Source organism: Galeopterus variegatus, unplaced genomic scaffold (assembly GCF_000696425.1).
Source record: "Galeopterus variegatus unplaced genomic scaffold, G_variegatus-3.0.2 Scaffold7050, whole genome shotgun sequence".
In the NCBI taxonomy this organism is placed as follows: Eukaryota; Metazoa; Chordata; class Mammalia; order Dermoptera; family Cynocephalidae; genus Galeopterus; species Galeopterus variegatus.
In genome coordinates this window covers 24,996-37,528 of record NW_007733161.1, presented here as the reverse complement: position 1 = coordinate 37,528, position 12,533 = coordinate 24,996, and the positions used below count along the sequence as shown (strand labels likewise).

The 12,533-nt window shown below is 38.4% G+C and overlaps 1 protein-coding gene across 1 annotated transcript in view; it reads right to left on the bottom strand.

Moving 5' to 3' along the window:
- LOC103607025 (E3 ubiquitin-protein ligase HERC2-like) overlaps positions 1-12,474 on the bottom strand; it is a 46,201-nt gene extending 33,727 nt beyond the window's left edge. The window contains exons 1-4 of the mRNA XM_008591574.1: positions 12,436-12,474; positions 10,935-11,050; positions 10,649-10,847; positions 7,034-7,248 (exon numbers count right to left, since the gene is read on the bottom strand). Of these exons, the coding sequence (XP_008589796.1) occupies positions 7,034-7,248; positions 10,649-10,847; positions 10,935-11,050; positions 12,436-12,474 (569 nt within the window). The remainder of the gene's footprint in view (positions 1-7,033; positions 7,249-10,648; positions 10,848-10,934; positions 11,051-12,435) is intronic.
- Between the last annotated feature and the right edge of the window lie 59 nt (positions 12,475-12,533).

Here is a 12,533-nt window from a genome sequence, read left to right as displayed (position 1 = left end):
CGAACCCTCGGCGGGAGCGCCGCCGCACTCCCAAGCGCCGCACTCAACCGAGTGCGCCACTGGGCCGGCCTGCATGTGTCTGTTTTTATGCCAGTAAAATGCTGATTTGGTTATTATACCTTTGTAATATAGTTTAAAGTCAGGTAGTGTTATGCCACCAGCTTTATTTTTTTTTTTTTGCTCAGGATTGCTTTGGCTATATGTGGTCTTTTGTTGTTCCATATAAATATCTGGATAGCTTTTCCATCTCAGAGAAAAATATCACTGGAATTTTGATGGGGATTGCATTGAATTTGTAGATTACTTTGGGTAATATGGAAATTTTCACAATGTAAATTCTTCCAATCTAAGAGCATGGGATATCTTTCCATCTTCTTGTGTCCTCATTAATTTCTCTCAAAAGCGGTTTGTAGGTCTCTTCATAGAGATTCTTCACATCCTTGGTCAGCTTTATTCCTAAATATTTTATTTTTTTGGTAGCTACTATAAATGGGCTAGTATTCTTGATTTCTTTTCCTGCATGTTCACTGGTAGAGTATAGAAATGCTACTGATTTTTGTGTTGATTTTGTACCCTGCAACTTTTCTGAAATTGTTTATCAACTCTAGGAGGTTTTTTTGTAGAAGCTTTAGGCTATTCAATATATAGGATCATATCATCTGCAAAAAGGAACAGCTTGACTTCATCTTTTCCAACCTGGATGCCCTTTATTTCCTTCTCTTCTCTGATTGCTCTGGCTAGTACTTCCAGCAATATGTTGAATAGGAGTGGTGAGAGTGGGCATCCTTGTCTAGTTCCTGTATCATTGAGGATGATATTGGCAGTGGGCTTATCGTATATGGCTTCAATTATATTGAGATACTTTCCACCTATGCCTAACTTGTAGAGAGTCTTTATCATGAAAGGATGTTGAATTTTGTCAAATGCTTTTTCAATGTCAATAGAGATGATCATGTGGTTTTTGTCTTTGCTTTTATTAACGTGGTGCATCACACTTATTGATTTGCATATGTTGAACCAACCTTGCATCCCTGGGATGAATCCCACTTGATCATGGTGCATAATTTTCTGTATGTGTTGCTGTATTGTTAGATAGTATCTTATTAAGGATTTTTGCATCAATATTCATCAAGAATATTGACCTGCAGTTTTCTATTTTTGATGAATCTTCATCTGGTTTTGGAATCAGCGTGATATTTGCCTCATAGAATGAGTCTGGGAGAATGGCCTCTGTTGAAACCTTTTGGAACAGTTTGCAGAGAATTGGTATCAGTTCCTCTTTGAATATTTGGTAAAACTCTGCAGTGAACCTGTCCGGTCCTGAGCTTTTCTTTGTTGGGAGCCTTTTGATAACAGCTTCAATCTCTTTTATTGTTATTGGTCTGTTCATATTTTCTATATCTTCTTGCCTCAGTTTTGGTAGCTTTTATGCATCCAGAAATTTATCCATTTCCTTCAGATTTTCAAATTTGTTAGCATATCATTGTGTGAAGTAGTCTCTAATGATTTCTTGTATTTCTGAGGTGTCAGTTGTAATTTCAACTTTTTTATACCTAATTTTTGTTATTTGGGTCTTCTCTCTTCTTTTTGTAGTTAGTCTTGTGAAATTGATTTTATTAATTTTTTCAAAGAACCTACTATTTGTTTCATTGATCTTTTCTATTGTTTTTTGTGTTTCTATTTCATTTATTTCTGCTCTGATCTTGATTATTTCTTTCCATCTACTAACTTTAGGTTTGGATTGTTCTTGTTTTTCGAGATCTTTAAGGTGAAGTGTTAGGTTATTTATTTGCAATCTTTCCATTCTTCCAAAGTAAGCATTTAATGCACTAGGTTTCCCCCTTAAAACTGCTTTTGCAGTATCCCACAGGTTTTGGTATGATGTGTCATTATTTTCATTAGTTTCAAGAAATTTTTTGATTTCCTGTTTAATTTCTTCTTGGACCCACATGTCATTAAATACAATGTTGTTTAATTTCCATGAGTTTGTATAGTTTTCAGAGTTTCATTTATTATTGATTTCTAATTTTAATCGATTGTGATCAGAAAAAATACACAGAATAATTCCAATTTTTTTGAATTTGTTAAGACTTGCTTTGTGACCTAACATGTGGTCTGTCCTGGAAAATGTTCCATGTGCTGATGAGAAGAATGAATATTCTGAGGTTGTTTGGTGGAATGTTCTGTAGATATCTGCCAAATCCAATTGGTCTAAAGTATTGTTTAGATCTTGTGTTTCTCTGTTGATTTTTTGCCTAGATCATCTGTCCAACGATGAGAGTGGGGTGTTCAAGTCTCCCACTATTATGGAGTTAGTGTCTATTTCTTTCTTTAGATCTAATAGTGTTTGCTTTGTAAATCTGGCTGCTCCAACATTAGGTGCATATATATTTATGATTGCTATGTTTTCTTGATGGATAGATCCTTTTATCATTATATATTGGCCATCTTTATCTCTTTTAATGGTTTTTGCTTTAAAGTCTATTTTATCTGATGTAAGATATCAGCTCATTTTTCATTTCTACTTCCATGATATATCTTTTTCCATCCTTTCACTCTTAGTGTACCTGTGTCTTTACAGGTCAAGTGAGTCTCTTGAAGACAGCATATTGTTGGGTCCATCTTTTTAATCCAGTCAGTCAGTCTGTGTCTTTTGAATGGGGAATTTAGTCCCTTTATATTCAGAGTTATTATTGAAAGGTGCTGATGTACTCCTAGCATTATACTGACTTTTGTTTAGATGTCTTAAGTATGTTTTGTTCCTTTCTTTCAAATTTTCTGTTTGTCTTCTGTATTTGTTGATTTCTTAGTGTAATAGATAAACTATTTTTTCTCTGTATCATTACTATTTTTGTTTTGCTGGGAGGTATTGTTCTTTCTTGTGTATTCGTGGTAGTGATGGTTGTTATTGTGGTATCAAACCCAGTACTTCCTTGAGAATTTCTTGTAAGGCTGGTCGTGTGGTAGTGAACTCCCGCAGTTTTTGTTTGTCCTTCATTTTGGAAGGATAGTCTTGCTGGATAAAGTATTCTTGGCTGGCAATTTTTGTCCTTTAGTGTTTTGAATATATTATCCCATTCTTTTCTGGCTTTTAGAGTTTCTGATGAAAAGTCTGATGTTATTCTTATTGGGGCTCCCTTATAAGTGACTTGCTGCTTCTCTCTTGCAGCTTCAATTTTTGTCAGTTTGATTATCACACGTCTTGGAGAGGACCTTTTTGGGTTGCATGTATTTGGTGATCTTTGGGATTCCTGAACCTGGGATCTGTGACTTTACCTATACCTGGGAAGTTTTCTGCTATTATCTCATAGAGTATGTTTTCAATGCCATTTCCTTTTTTCCTCCCCTTCTGGAATACCTATGATTTGGATATTTGAGCACTTAATGTTTTCACTTGTCTCTCGTAAGTTTTCTTCAATTTTTTAAATTCTTTTTTGTTTTTTCTGTTGTGCCTGTGATAATTCAAACAGCCTGTCTTTTTAAGGTCAGAAATTCTCTCTTCTGCTTGTTCAAGTCTGCTGGTTAAACTCTCTGCTGTATTTTTTATTTTGTTGAATGAATCCTTCAGCCCCACAAGCTCAGCTACATTCTTTTTCAAGGCATTGATTTCTTTATACATTTCTTCTTTCAGATCCTGTATGTTTTCTCTCGTTTCATTGTGTCATTTCACTGAATTTTCTTGTATCTCTTTTAGTTTCTTTAGAATAGTTACTCTAAATTCCTTGTCTGTTATTTCAAAGAATCCCTGTTCTATAGGATCTAGCACTTGTAAATTATTCATTTCCTTTGGAGGCGATGTACTTTCTTGATTTTTCATATTTCTGGTTTCTTTCCTTTGGTGTTTTGTCATTGTGGCTGGGGGCATCACAGTACACTTGCTTCACCCTGATGTCTGGCTTGGATCCTGAAGGGTCTGCTGCTTCTGGACAGCAGAACTAGCCATGACCGGAAGTCCCACCCCACCTGCCTTCACCGGCTTGTCAGGCTTAGGGCTCAGAAGCCCATGCCTCTCAGGTCACTCACAGAGACAGACAGCCTGTGCCAGAAGTCCCACCCTGCCTGCGTTCACCAGTTTGTCTGGCTTGGGGCTTGGGAATCCAGAGCCTCTCACGTCGCTCAGGGAGATGAGGCCGCCTGGGCTGAAAGTCCTGCCCTGTCGGCCTTCACCAGCTCATCTGGCTTGGGGCTTAGGATCCCAGAGCCTCTCAGGTCGCTCACGGAGACGGGACAGCCTGCGCCAGAAGTCCCGCCCTGGTCCGCTTGCCTTCTCTTGCCGGCAGGCTCGGGACATGTGGGCCCAAAAGCTCCAAAGCTCCAAAGTCTCTTTAGGAAATGGGGAGCAACCTGAACTGGGGTCCTGCGGCAGGGGGCTCCTGTCCATTCCAGCACAGACCTCGGGTCCTCCACCACTGCTCCTCAAAAGCTGCAAATTGGTCACTCTGTGGGACAGAGCGACACCAGGAACCGACTACTCCACCATCTTGACCCCTCCCTCTATGGCTCTTATATCTATTCTGATGATCACTGACTTTTAATTGGGGTGTTTAGATCATTTACATTTGATGTGATTATTAACATATTTGGATTTAAATCTACATCTTGCTATTTTGTCTCCTATTTGTTCCAACTCTTCTTTGCTGCCTTTACCCTCTTTTTCTGCTTTTTTTCAGATTAACTGAGTATATGTTTTAACATATACTGAATATATCCTGTTGGTTTATCATATAAAACTCTGTTGTGTTATTTTAGTGGCTGCTTTAGGACATGTAGAATATATCTTAAATGTATAGCAGTTTACTCTGAAGTGATGTATGATGTCTCGTATAATATTAAGAACTCTACAAAGGTCTACTTCCACTTCCTTCCCCAGCCTTATGCTACATTTTACTTTTACATATGTTTTAAACATCTTATATCACTTTTATTACATCCTTGAAGTATTCAATTGTCTCTTTAAAAGATTTATACAATAAGGGGAAAAAGTCATGATATTAACCTATGTGGTAATTTCCTCATCCCTTTCTACAGATCCATGATTTCATCTGGGATCATGTTCCTTCTATGTGAAGGAATTCCTTTAATGTTTTGCTGGGTAGGTATGCAGGTGCTGAATTCTTTCACCTTTTACATTCCTGAATAAGTCTATCTCAACTTCATTCTTGGAAAAATATTTTCACTGGGTCAAAAATTCTATGTTGAGGCTAACTTTTACTTTCAGTAGCCCCACTGTCTTCCAGCTTGCACTATTTCCTATAAGAAATCTTCTGTTATGCCTTTGTCTCCCTGTATGTAAGATGGGTCCCCACCCACCACCTACACCCACCCCAACTCCCACCTGCTTTTTAAGATTTTTCTCTCTATCCCATGTCTTGATCAATTTGCCTTGATGTAGTTTTCCTCATGTTTCTTTTGCTTAGGGTTCTTTAAAGCTTCTTAAATCTACAGGTTTATAGTTTTCATCAAATTTGGAAAATTTGGGGCCATTATTTCTTCAAAATCCACCATCTTCCCCCTCGTGTGGTGACTCCAATTATGCACAGATTAGGCCATTTGAAGTTGTCCCACAGCTCACTGATGTTCTGCTCATTTGTGTATTTGTTTTCTGTTTCATTCTGGATAGTTTCTATTGTTACATAACTTCAACTTCACTGATCTTTTCTTCTGCAATATCTAATCTGCCATTAATTCTACCCAATGTATTTTTTATCCTGCACATTGTAATTTTCATCTTTAGGACTCTGGTTTGGGCATTTAAGTATCTTCTAGGCTCTACCTAACATATTCAAGTTTTCTTTTACTTTCTTGAAGATATGGCATGTGGTTAAACTAACTGTTTTGATAAGTAAGTCTATCACTTGTGTCATTTATGTCATAATTTTTTTCCTTGTATGAGTTGTATTTTCCTGCTCATTTGCATATCTGATCATTTTTGACTGGATGTGAGACACAGTGAAGTTTACCTTGTTGGGCTCTTCATATGTTTATATTCATAAAAATATTCTTCAGCTTTGATTTCTGTGATATGTTAACTTACTTATAAACAGTTTAATTATTTCAGGTCTTGCTTTAAAGCTTTGTCAGTGGGATAATAGCAACAATTAGTCTATGGTTAATTTTCCCCCCACTACTGGGGAACATCATTCTAAGTACTCTGATCAATGCCCTCTGAATTATGAGGTTTCTGGGAGCAGGCTCTATCCCCTGCCTTATGTGAGCTCTGGAGAATTTTCCTTCTGGTTTGTTCTTTGGCCCCACACACATGTGATTGCTGGATTCAGCTCTGCAGGTCTCTGGAGTTCTCTTTCTGAACAGTTCTCCCCTCTCTGGTATCTGTATACTCTAGGTGTCCTGGCCTCCTGGGACTTCCAGTTCTGTCTCCTCTACACTAAGGGAGTCTGCCTGGCTTTTCCTTCCTGTGCCACTCCTGGAAACTTTCTGCAGGCAGTCCACTGGGGCAATGTTTAGAACTTGCCTTGTTTGTTTCCCATTTCTCAGGGAACACTGTACTGTTGCCCAATATGCGATGTCTTTAGGGTTATTGTTCCATATATTTTGTCTGGTATTCTCATTATTTCTAGGATGAGGGAGGCCCCTATTACTCTAACTTGGCTAGTAATTCCCATCAATTTTTAAAAACTAGTGGATTTGGTTACTTTGTTTAAAAAACAGTACTATTTGTGTGTCCTTTTCCCCCTCACTCCTACCATTTCCTCTTATTTACAGTTTTAGTACCATGCATGTTACACGAAATGCCAAATACAATTCAGTAGATGACATGGGGGAGAAGGACAAAAAGAAGCTTAGTACTATAAATCAAAAATTCAGAATTGATTTTTTTTCCTCCCAATATAGGAGTCATATAGGTAAGCCGACAAACTGACATCTGAACCTATTTCTGCCAAATGAGTCATTAACATTATTTGAGATTATTATAAATGTTCTGAAAAACAAAGTGCCAAGACACTATAACAGCATTAAAGCAAACAGACACAAAGGAAAACGTAATACTGAAAATAATGCTTTCACGTAATACCTTCTGTTGCCATGCCCCAACTTCCCATCTTCTGCCTCACCCCAAGAGTAAACTTCCCCTTCTGAAGAGAGGGCCAGGCAGTGTTTTCCTCCTGAGTTCACAGCTACTTTCTTTATAAACACATGCTGAATGGACTCAAGCAATGTTGGGGTTGATACCGACTCTGTTCCTCCAATTCCTAGTCTGCCTCCTGCACCATACCCAGTGGCATACAGCTGAGACAAGAAAAAGCAATAGCAACATCAGATTTTTATCTAAATATCCTGATATTTAGTAATTAGTTAACCTAGCTAGTGCTCTAAACATTTTTACCACGGAGAAATGAAATTTAAAACTAAAAACCACAGGAATGTTTAAGACTTTATACGTGCTTTATCAAAGCACAAAAATGAAAAAAAACTTATGACTATTATAAATCCCAAAATAACAAAATGTATTTTGAAAATAAGGTCTTCTCTTTAGAAGCTTTTCCATTTTTGTCTAGAATACCAACTACAATTAATACCAAGAAAAACAAAAAAAGATTTAATTATCTACTATGATGCAAATCCTTGACAATAACAACTAAAGAAACATACCCATAGAAAAACTATAAATATATTTTAATATTTCAGCAAGGCAGCATATAAACCACACAGTAGAAAACTTTTTCCCCCCACTCAAAGTAGGTAATTGTTTTGGAACACAAAACATCTTAATCATTAATTTAAAAAAAAAAATCAGACTGACACTTCCAAAGGCATGGCAAACATTCCTCCCAATGAAAATTTAAATGCTGTCTCACACTGAGAAAATTTAAATGATGTTTTATACTGTTTTAAACGTTTTTCAAATGTGCTGCTGCACTGATACAAGAGTAAGGATATGACAAGGGCTAAAACAGGAAGTAAACCACAACTCAGTGGATAAACATGCCCCAAAGGCAGCTCCTCCTGGGAAGGTCTTGAAGATCTCAAGCACACAGGGTGTGGAGTGAAGGCATAAGCCTTGGAGGAGACCCTATAGAAAGGCGAAGCTCCACAGGGCTGCCTCTCAGTGTGACCACGAATGAAAATAACAAGAGAAGAACAAGGTCAGTTGTTTTCCACAATTTCAATGAATAAGAGGGAGAAACTGCCCTGGGAATTCATAACCCAGGCGCTGACCCTCAAGTTGGTTTTCAGTCTGAATTTATGCTACCTATAGACTAAAATCTACAGGCGAAAATTTAATTCACAATAGCTTAGGTTGATAATGTCCCAAGTCTATACATTCTCTTTGGATGAGTGATTTTGAACTAGGCCTCAAATAATTTCTACATAAAATTTTCCAAGTAAAATGGTCAGCTAAGTTTTAAAAATTCACACTATACAAAAGGAAAGAAGGCACCATGAGGGAGAGCCAGCAGTAGACAATAGTCTAATTTTATGTTCGAAGAAATAAAAGCTTGAAAGTACATCCAAGGATACAAAATAACCCAGAGCAAAACTTCCAGGAATTAAAAAAATAACTGAAATTCAAAACTCAGACATATTAAACAGCAGAATGTACACAGGTGAAGACAAACTAGAGAACTGGAAGATCAATCTGAAGAAATTATCCAGCATATGAGAAAGAAAGACAAAGAGGAAGCAGGAAAGACCTTCTCATGCTGACACCCATCAGAGTTTCAGGGAGAGATTCCACAGAGGACATAGGAGAATTTATTTTTTCCAGTATTTGGAAAAAATAATGTCTGGGAATTTACCAGAATTGTTGAAAGACTAATTGTCAGAGCCAGGAACCCACCCCCCTCCTTTAATCCCTCACCTCCTAGCAAAAAAACAAAAACACAAACAAAAAAATGGTGGGTACAATGAAGACAAACTGACATCCAAATATATCACAGTGAAACTGTAGATCACCAAAGAAAGATCTTAACAGCATCCATGGAGAAAAGATTTATTACCTCCCTTTAGGTAAAAGTTAGTCTGACTGCTGACATCCCACTAGTAACACTGAAAGCCAAAAAAACAGAAGAATATAATAGGCAGTCTGAAAATAATTATCAACTGTAAACTTTACACTCTAGAACAGGGATTAGGGTTAGGGTGGAAAATTACAGCTCATAGGCCAAATCAAGCCCATCACCTGTTTTTGTCAATAAAATTTTTCTGGAACACAGCCACATCTACTCATCTACAATATGCCATGTCTGCTTTCACAGTTAAAACAGAGACCATATGGCCCCAAAAGCCAAATACACTATGGTACCCTTTACAGAAAATGTCTGCCAACCCCTACCTTAGAAGAGGGGCAAAGTAAAGATATTTTCAAATAAATAAACAAAAACAATCAGAGAACAGTGATGGAGTGTCACTTCTGTGATTCAGTCAGACAAGATTGTGAGCTCCACCTTGGTAACCCTCCTTCCCTTGCTGGTGATGATGGAGCCAGCTGGCAGGCTGAGAGATGCTCCAGGGACACAGGGCAAGGCAGTGAATGAGGACAGCCTCAGCCCAACAGTCCAGGAGGAACTGATCCTTCCTCTTATAGCCTTGAGGTGACGGCAACCTGGTAAGAGTTTCTGAGCTGCAGGACTGAGCTATGCTGTCTCCAGAGTCCTGATCCAGAGAGACTGTGAGATGATAAATGTATATTAAACAGACAACTAATAGAGTATCAAAGCCAGACAAGGAGTGTGTAAGACAGGAACATTATTACATGATGGTGGCTCACTCATGAACATGGATCTCCCAAAAACCCTAAACAAAATATTTACAAACACAAACCAAAAGTATATAAAACATATCCTGATCAAGTTTATCCACAGAATGCAAGCTTATTTAATATGAGAAAACCATGCATTAATCCAACTTACTATATTAATCCATAAAGGAGAAAAAACATCTATAAAAGAACATTTCAAAAAATGCACAAAGAGACAAAATCCAATATCCATCCATGAACAGAAACAGAAAGGGAACTTCCTTAATTTGGTAAAGGGCTTCTGCTCAGAGCCCACAGAAAGCATGTGCACTGTCCCATCTCAGGGCTTCCTCCACAGTCTGCATCAGGACAAGAACCTGCTCAGCACCAACACTCCTGCCCAGCACTACACTTCAACTCCCAACCAGCACAATTAGCCACCTTTCTCCCATATAAAAGGAAAAGCATAGAAGAGGTACAGTGAAAAGGAAGGAACAAAACTCATTTACCAATTAAGGCTATCTCTAACAAAGACACAAAAAATCCTGAGATAATTAGAAAGAAGAGTAGAGTAAGGTCACCAGACGTAGCATCTATATATAAACATCAACTATTTCTACACATCAGTAGCAATTAATTTTTTAAAAGATAACATTTACAATAGCAAACATGAACGGAATACATCTGATGAGTAATATGCAAAAAAAAATTATAAAGTTTTTGTATATATGATGTATTTCAAAATAAAAAAATTTAAAGTAATAGAACAATGATAAGATTATGCAGAAATATCTTAGAACTGTGACTGCTTCCAACACACTTTAAGTACTATTAATCTTGAGATAGTATTTTAGTACAGACCCCGACATGTACAAAGAAACCACACAATGCACCTAGCCATGACTGTCTCAGTTTTGACAGTATGACCCAAAAATTCACCTTCCTTACCTTCCCATCAGCTGTCACAGCAAAGAGAGTTTGTTCTCCTCCAATTAACTGCACCGGTCTGAGAGTCGCCAGGGCTTCACATGGAGTGGGAACTTTAACTTTTGCACCTTCAATGCCCCCAAGCTGCCCCCTATGATTATGTCCCCATCCATAAATTGTTCCACTGCCACCAGCAGAAAGGGTCCAGTCATCTGGTCGCCTACAAGAGAACATTTGACGTGGGAAAGAAGTGCACACGGAGCCTCTTTCACTTGCATAGTTTCATTTCTTGCTTCTGATACAATACCTATTCATCCACTGCACAAGCTGCTCATCCTGCTCTCTTCTGAAAACGCCATGGCTCTCATGGAGGACATCCATGTCTTCACCGTCTGCCATCAACTCACGGATTTTCTTAGCCACCTAGATGACATTATTGTAAGATTATGATTAAACATTCATCTCTACAATAAAACAAATAAATATTAAGGTAAGAAGACAGGAGGAATCCTTGTCTGGGAATACGAGGAAATGCAACAACAATGTCATGACTTTATGGCTAATAAGTGAAATCAACATAATTACATCAAGGGTAAGACATTAAAGATGTCTAGACGGTGTCATTACATCCTTAGTCTACTTTGCTAAAAATAAACTTGAACTGATATGTACAATGTCTGTTTACTCACTTTCCTGTGGGTTTTTTTTTTTGTCCTTTTTGAGACCCGCCACACCGCGCTCAGCCAGTGAGCGCTGTGAGCGCACCGGTCATCCCTATATAGGATCCGAACCCGCAGCGGGAGCGCTGCTGCGCTCCCAGCGCTGCACTCTCCCGAGTGCGCCACGACTCAGCCCCCTGTGTTTTTCTTTATGGTAACCTTAGCAAGAGAAATTTTTGTGTCTCCTAATATTGGCATCTTTTTATGATACAGCTAAATAAAAATCCTTTGTTGCTCTTGGAAATGCAGTCTATACTCTGGTATCACAGCACACAGCTCTCAGGATCGCGCTGATTCCTGACGCGGGCACTCCAGACCCATCGCCATTTTTCATCATTTAAATTTCTTGATCTTTTTAAAATATCAATTGACCATAAATATTAGATTTTGCATCTAAGCACTCAATTCTGTAAATCTGATCTAATGTCAGTAGCACACTGTCTTGATTATTGTAGCTTTGTAGTTTGTATTGAAATTAGGGAGTGTGAGTCCTTTTACTCTTTTAATAAAATTATTTTGAACATTCTGGATCTCTTTCATTTTCATAGTCTCTATTTCTGGATCATGTTTCATGAAAACTTGAGAAAAATGCTTATTGTACTGTTTGCAGGGGAATATTCTTTTTTTTTTTTTTTTCCTTTTTGTCTTTTTTCGTGTCCGGCAACGGATTGCAACCCTCAGTGTTGCGCCCGGACTGGACCGGGACCGGCAACGGGATCGCAACCCTCAGTGTCGCACCCGCACCTCGCTCAGCCAGTGAGTGGGAACCGGTCTGTATGTGGGATCCGAACCCTCGGCGGGAGCGCCACCACGTTCCCAAGCGGCACACTGTAGCAGTGCGCCACCGGGCCAAACCCTCGGCGGGAGCGCCACCACGTTCCCAAGCGGCGCACTGTAGCAGTGTGCCACCGGGCCGGCCCCTGCAGGGGAATATTCTATAGATATCTATTAGGTTATAGTTTTGTTTTGGCCTTCAATATCTCTGTTGATTTTTTGCCCATTTATTCTATTATTGAAAGTTATGTTCTTAAGTCTCAAACTATTACTGTTAACTTTTCTATTTCTCCTTTTAATCGTGTCATTTTTTACTTTGTGTAATTTTCTAGCTCTGTTTCTGGATGCATACATGTTTATAGTTTTCATATCTTCCTGATAGACATCCCAGCTCTCTTGTCATTGCTCTTTGC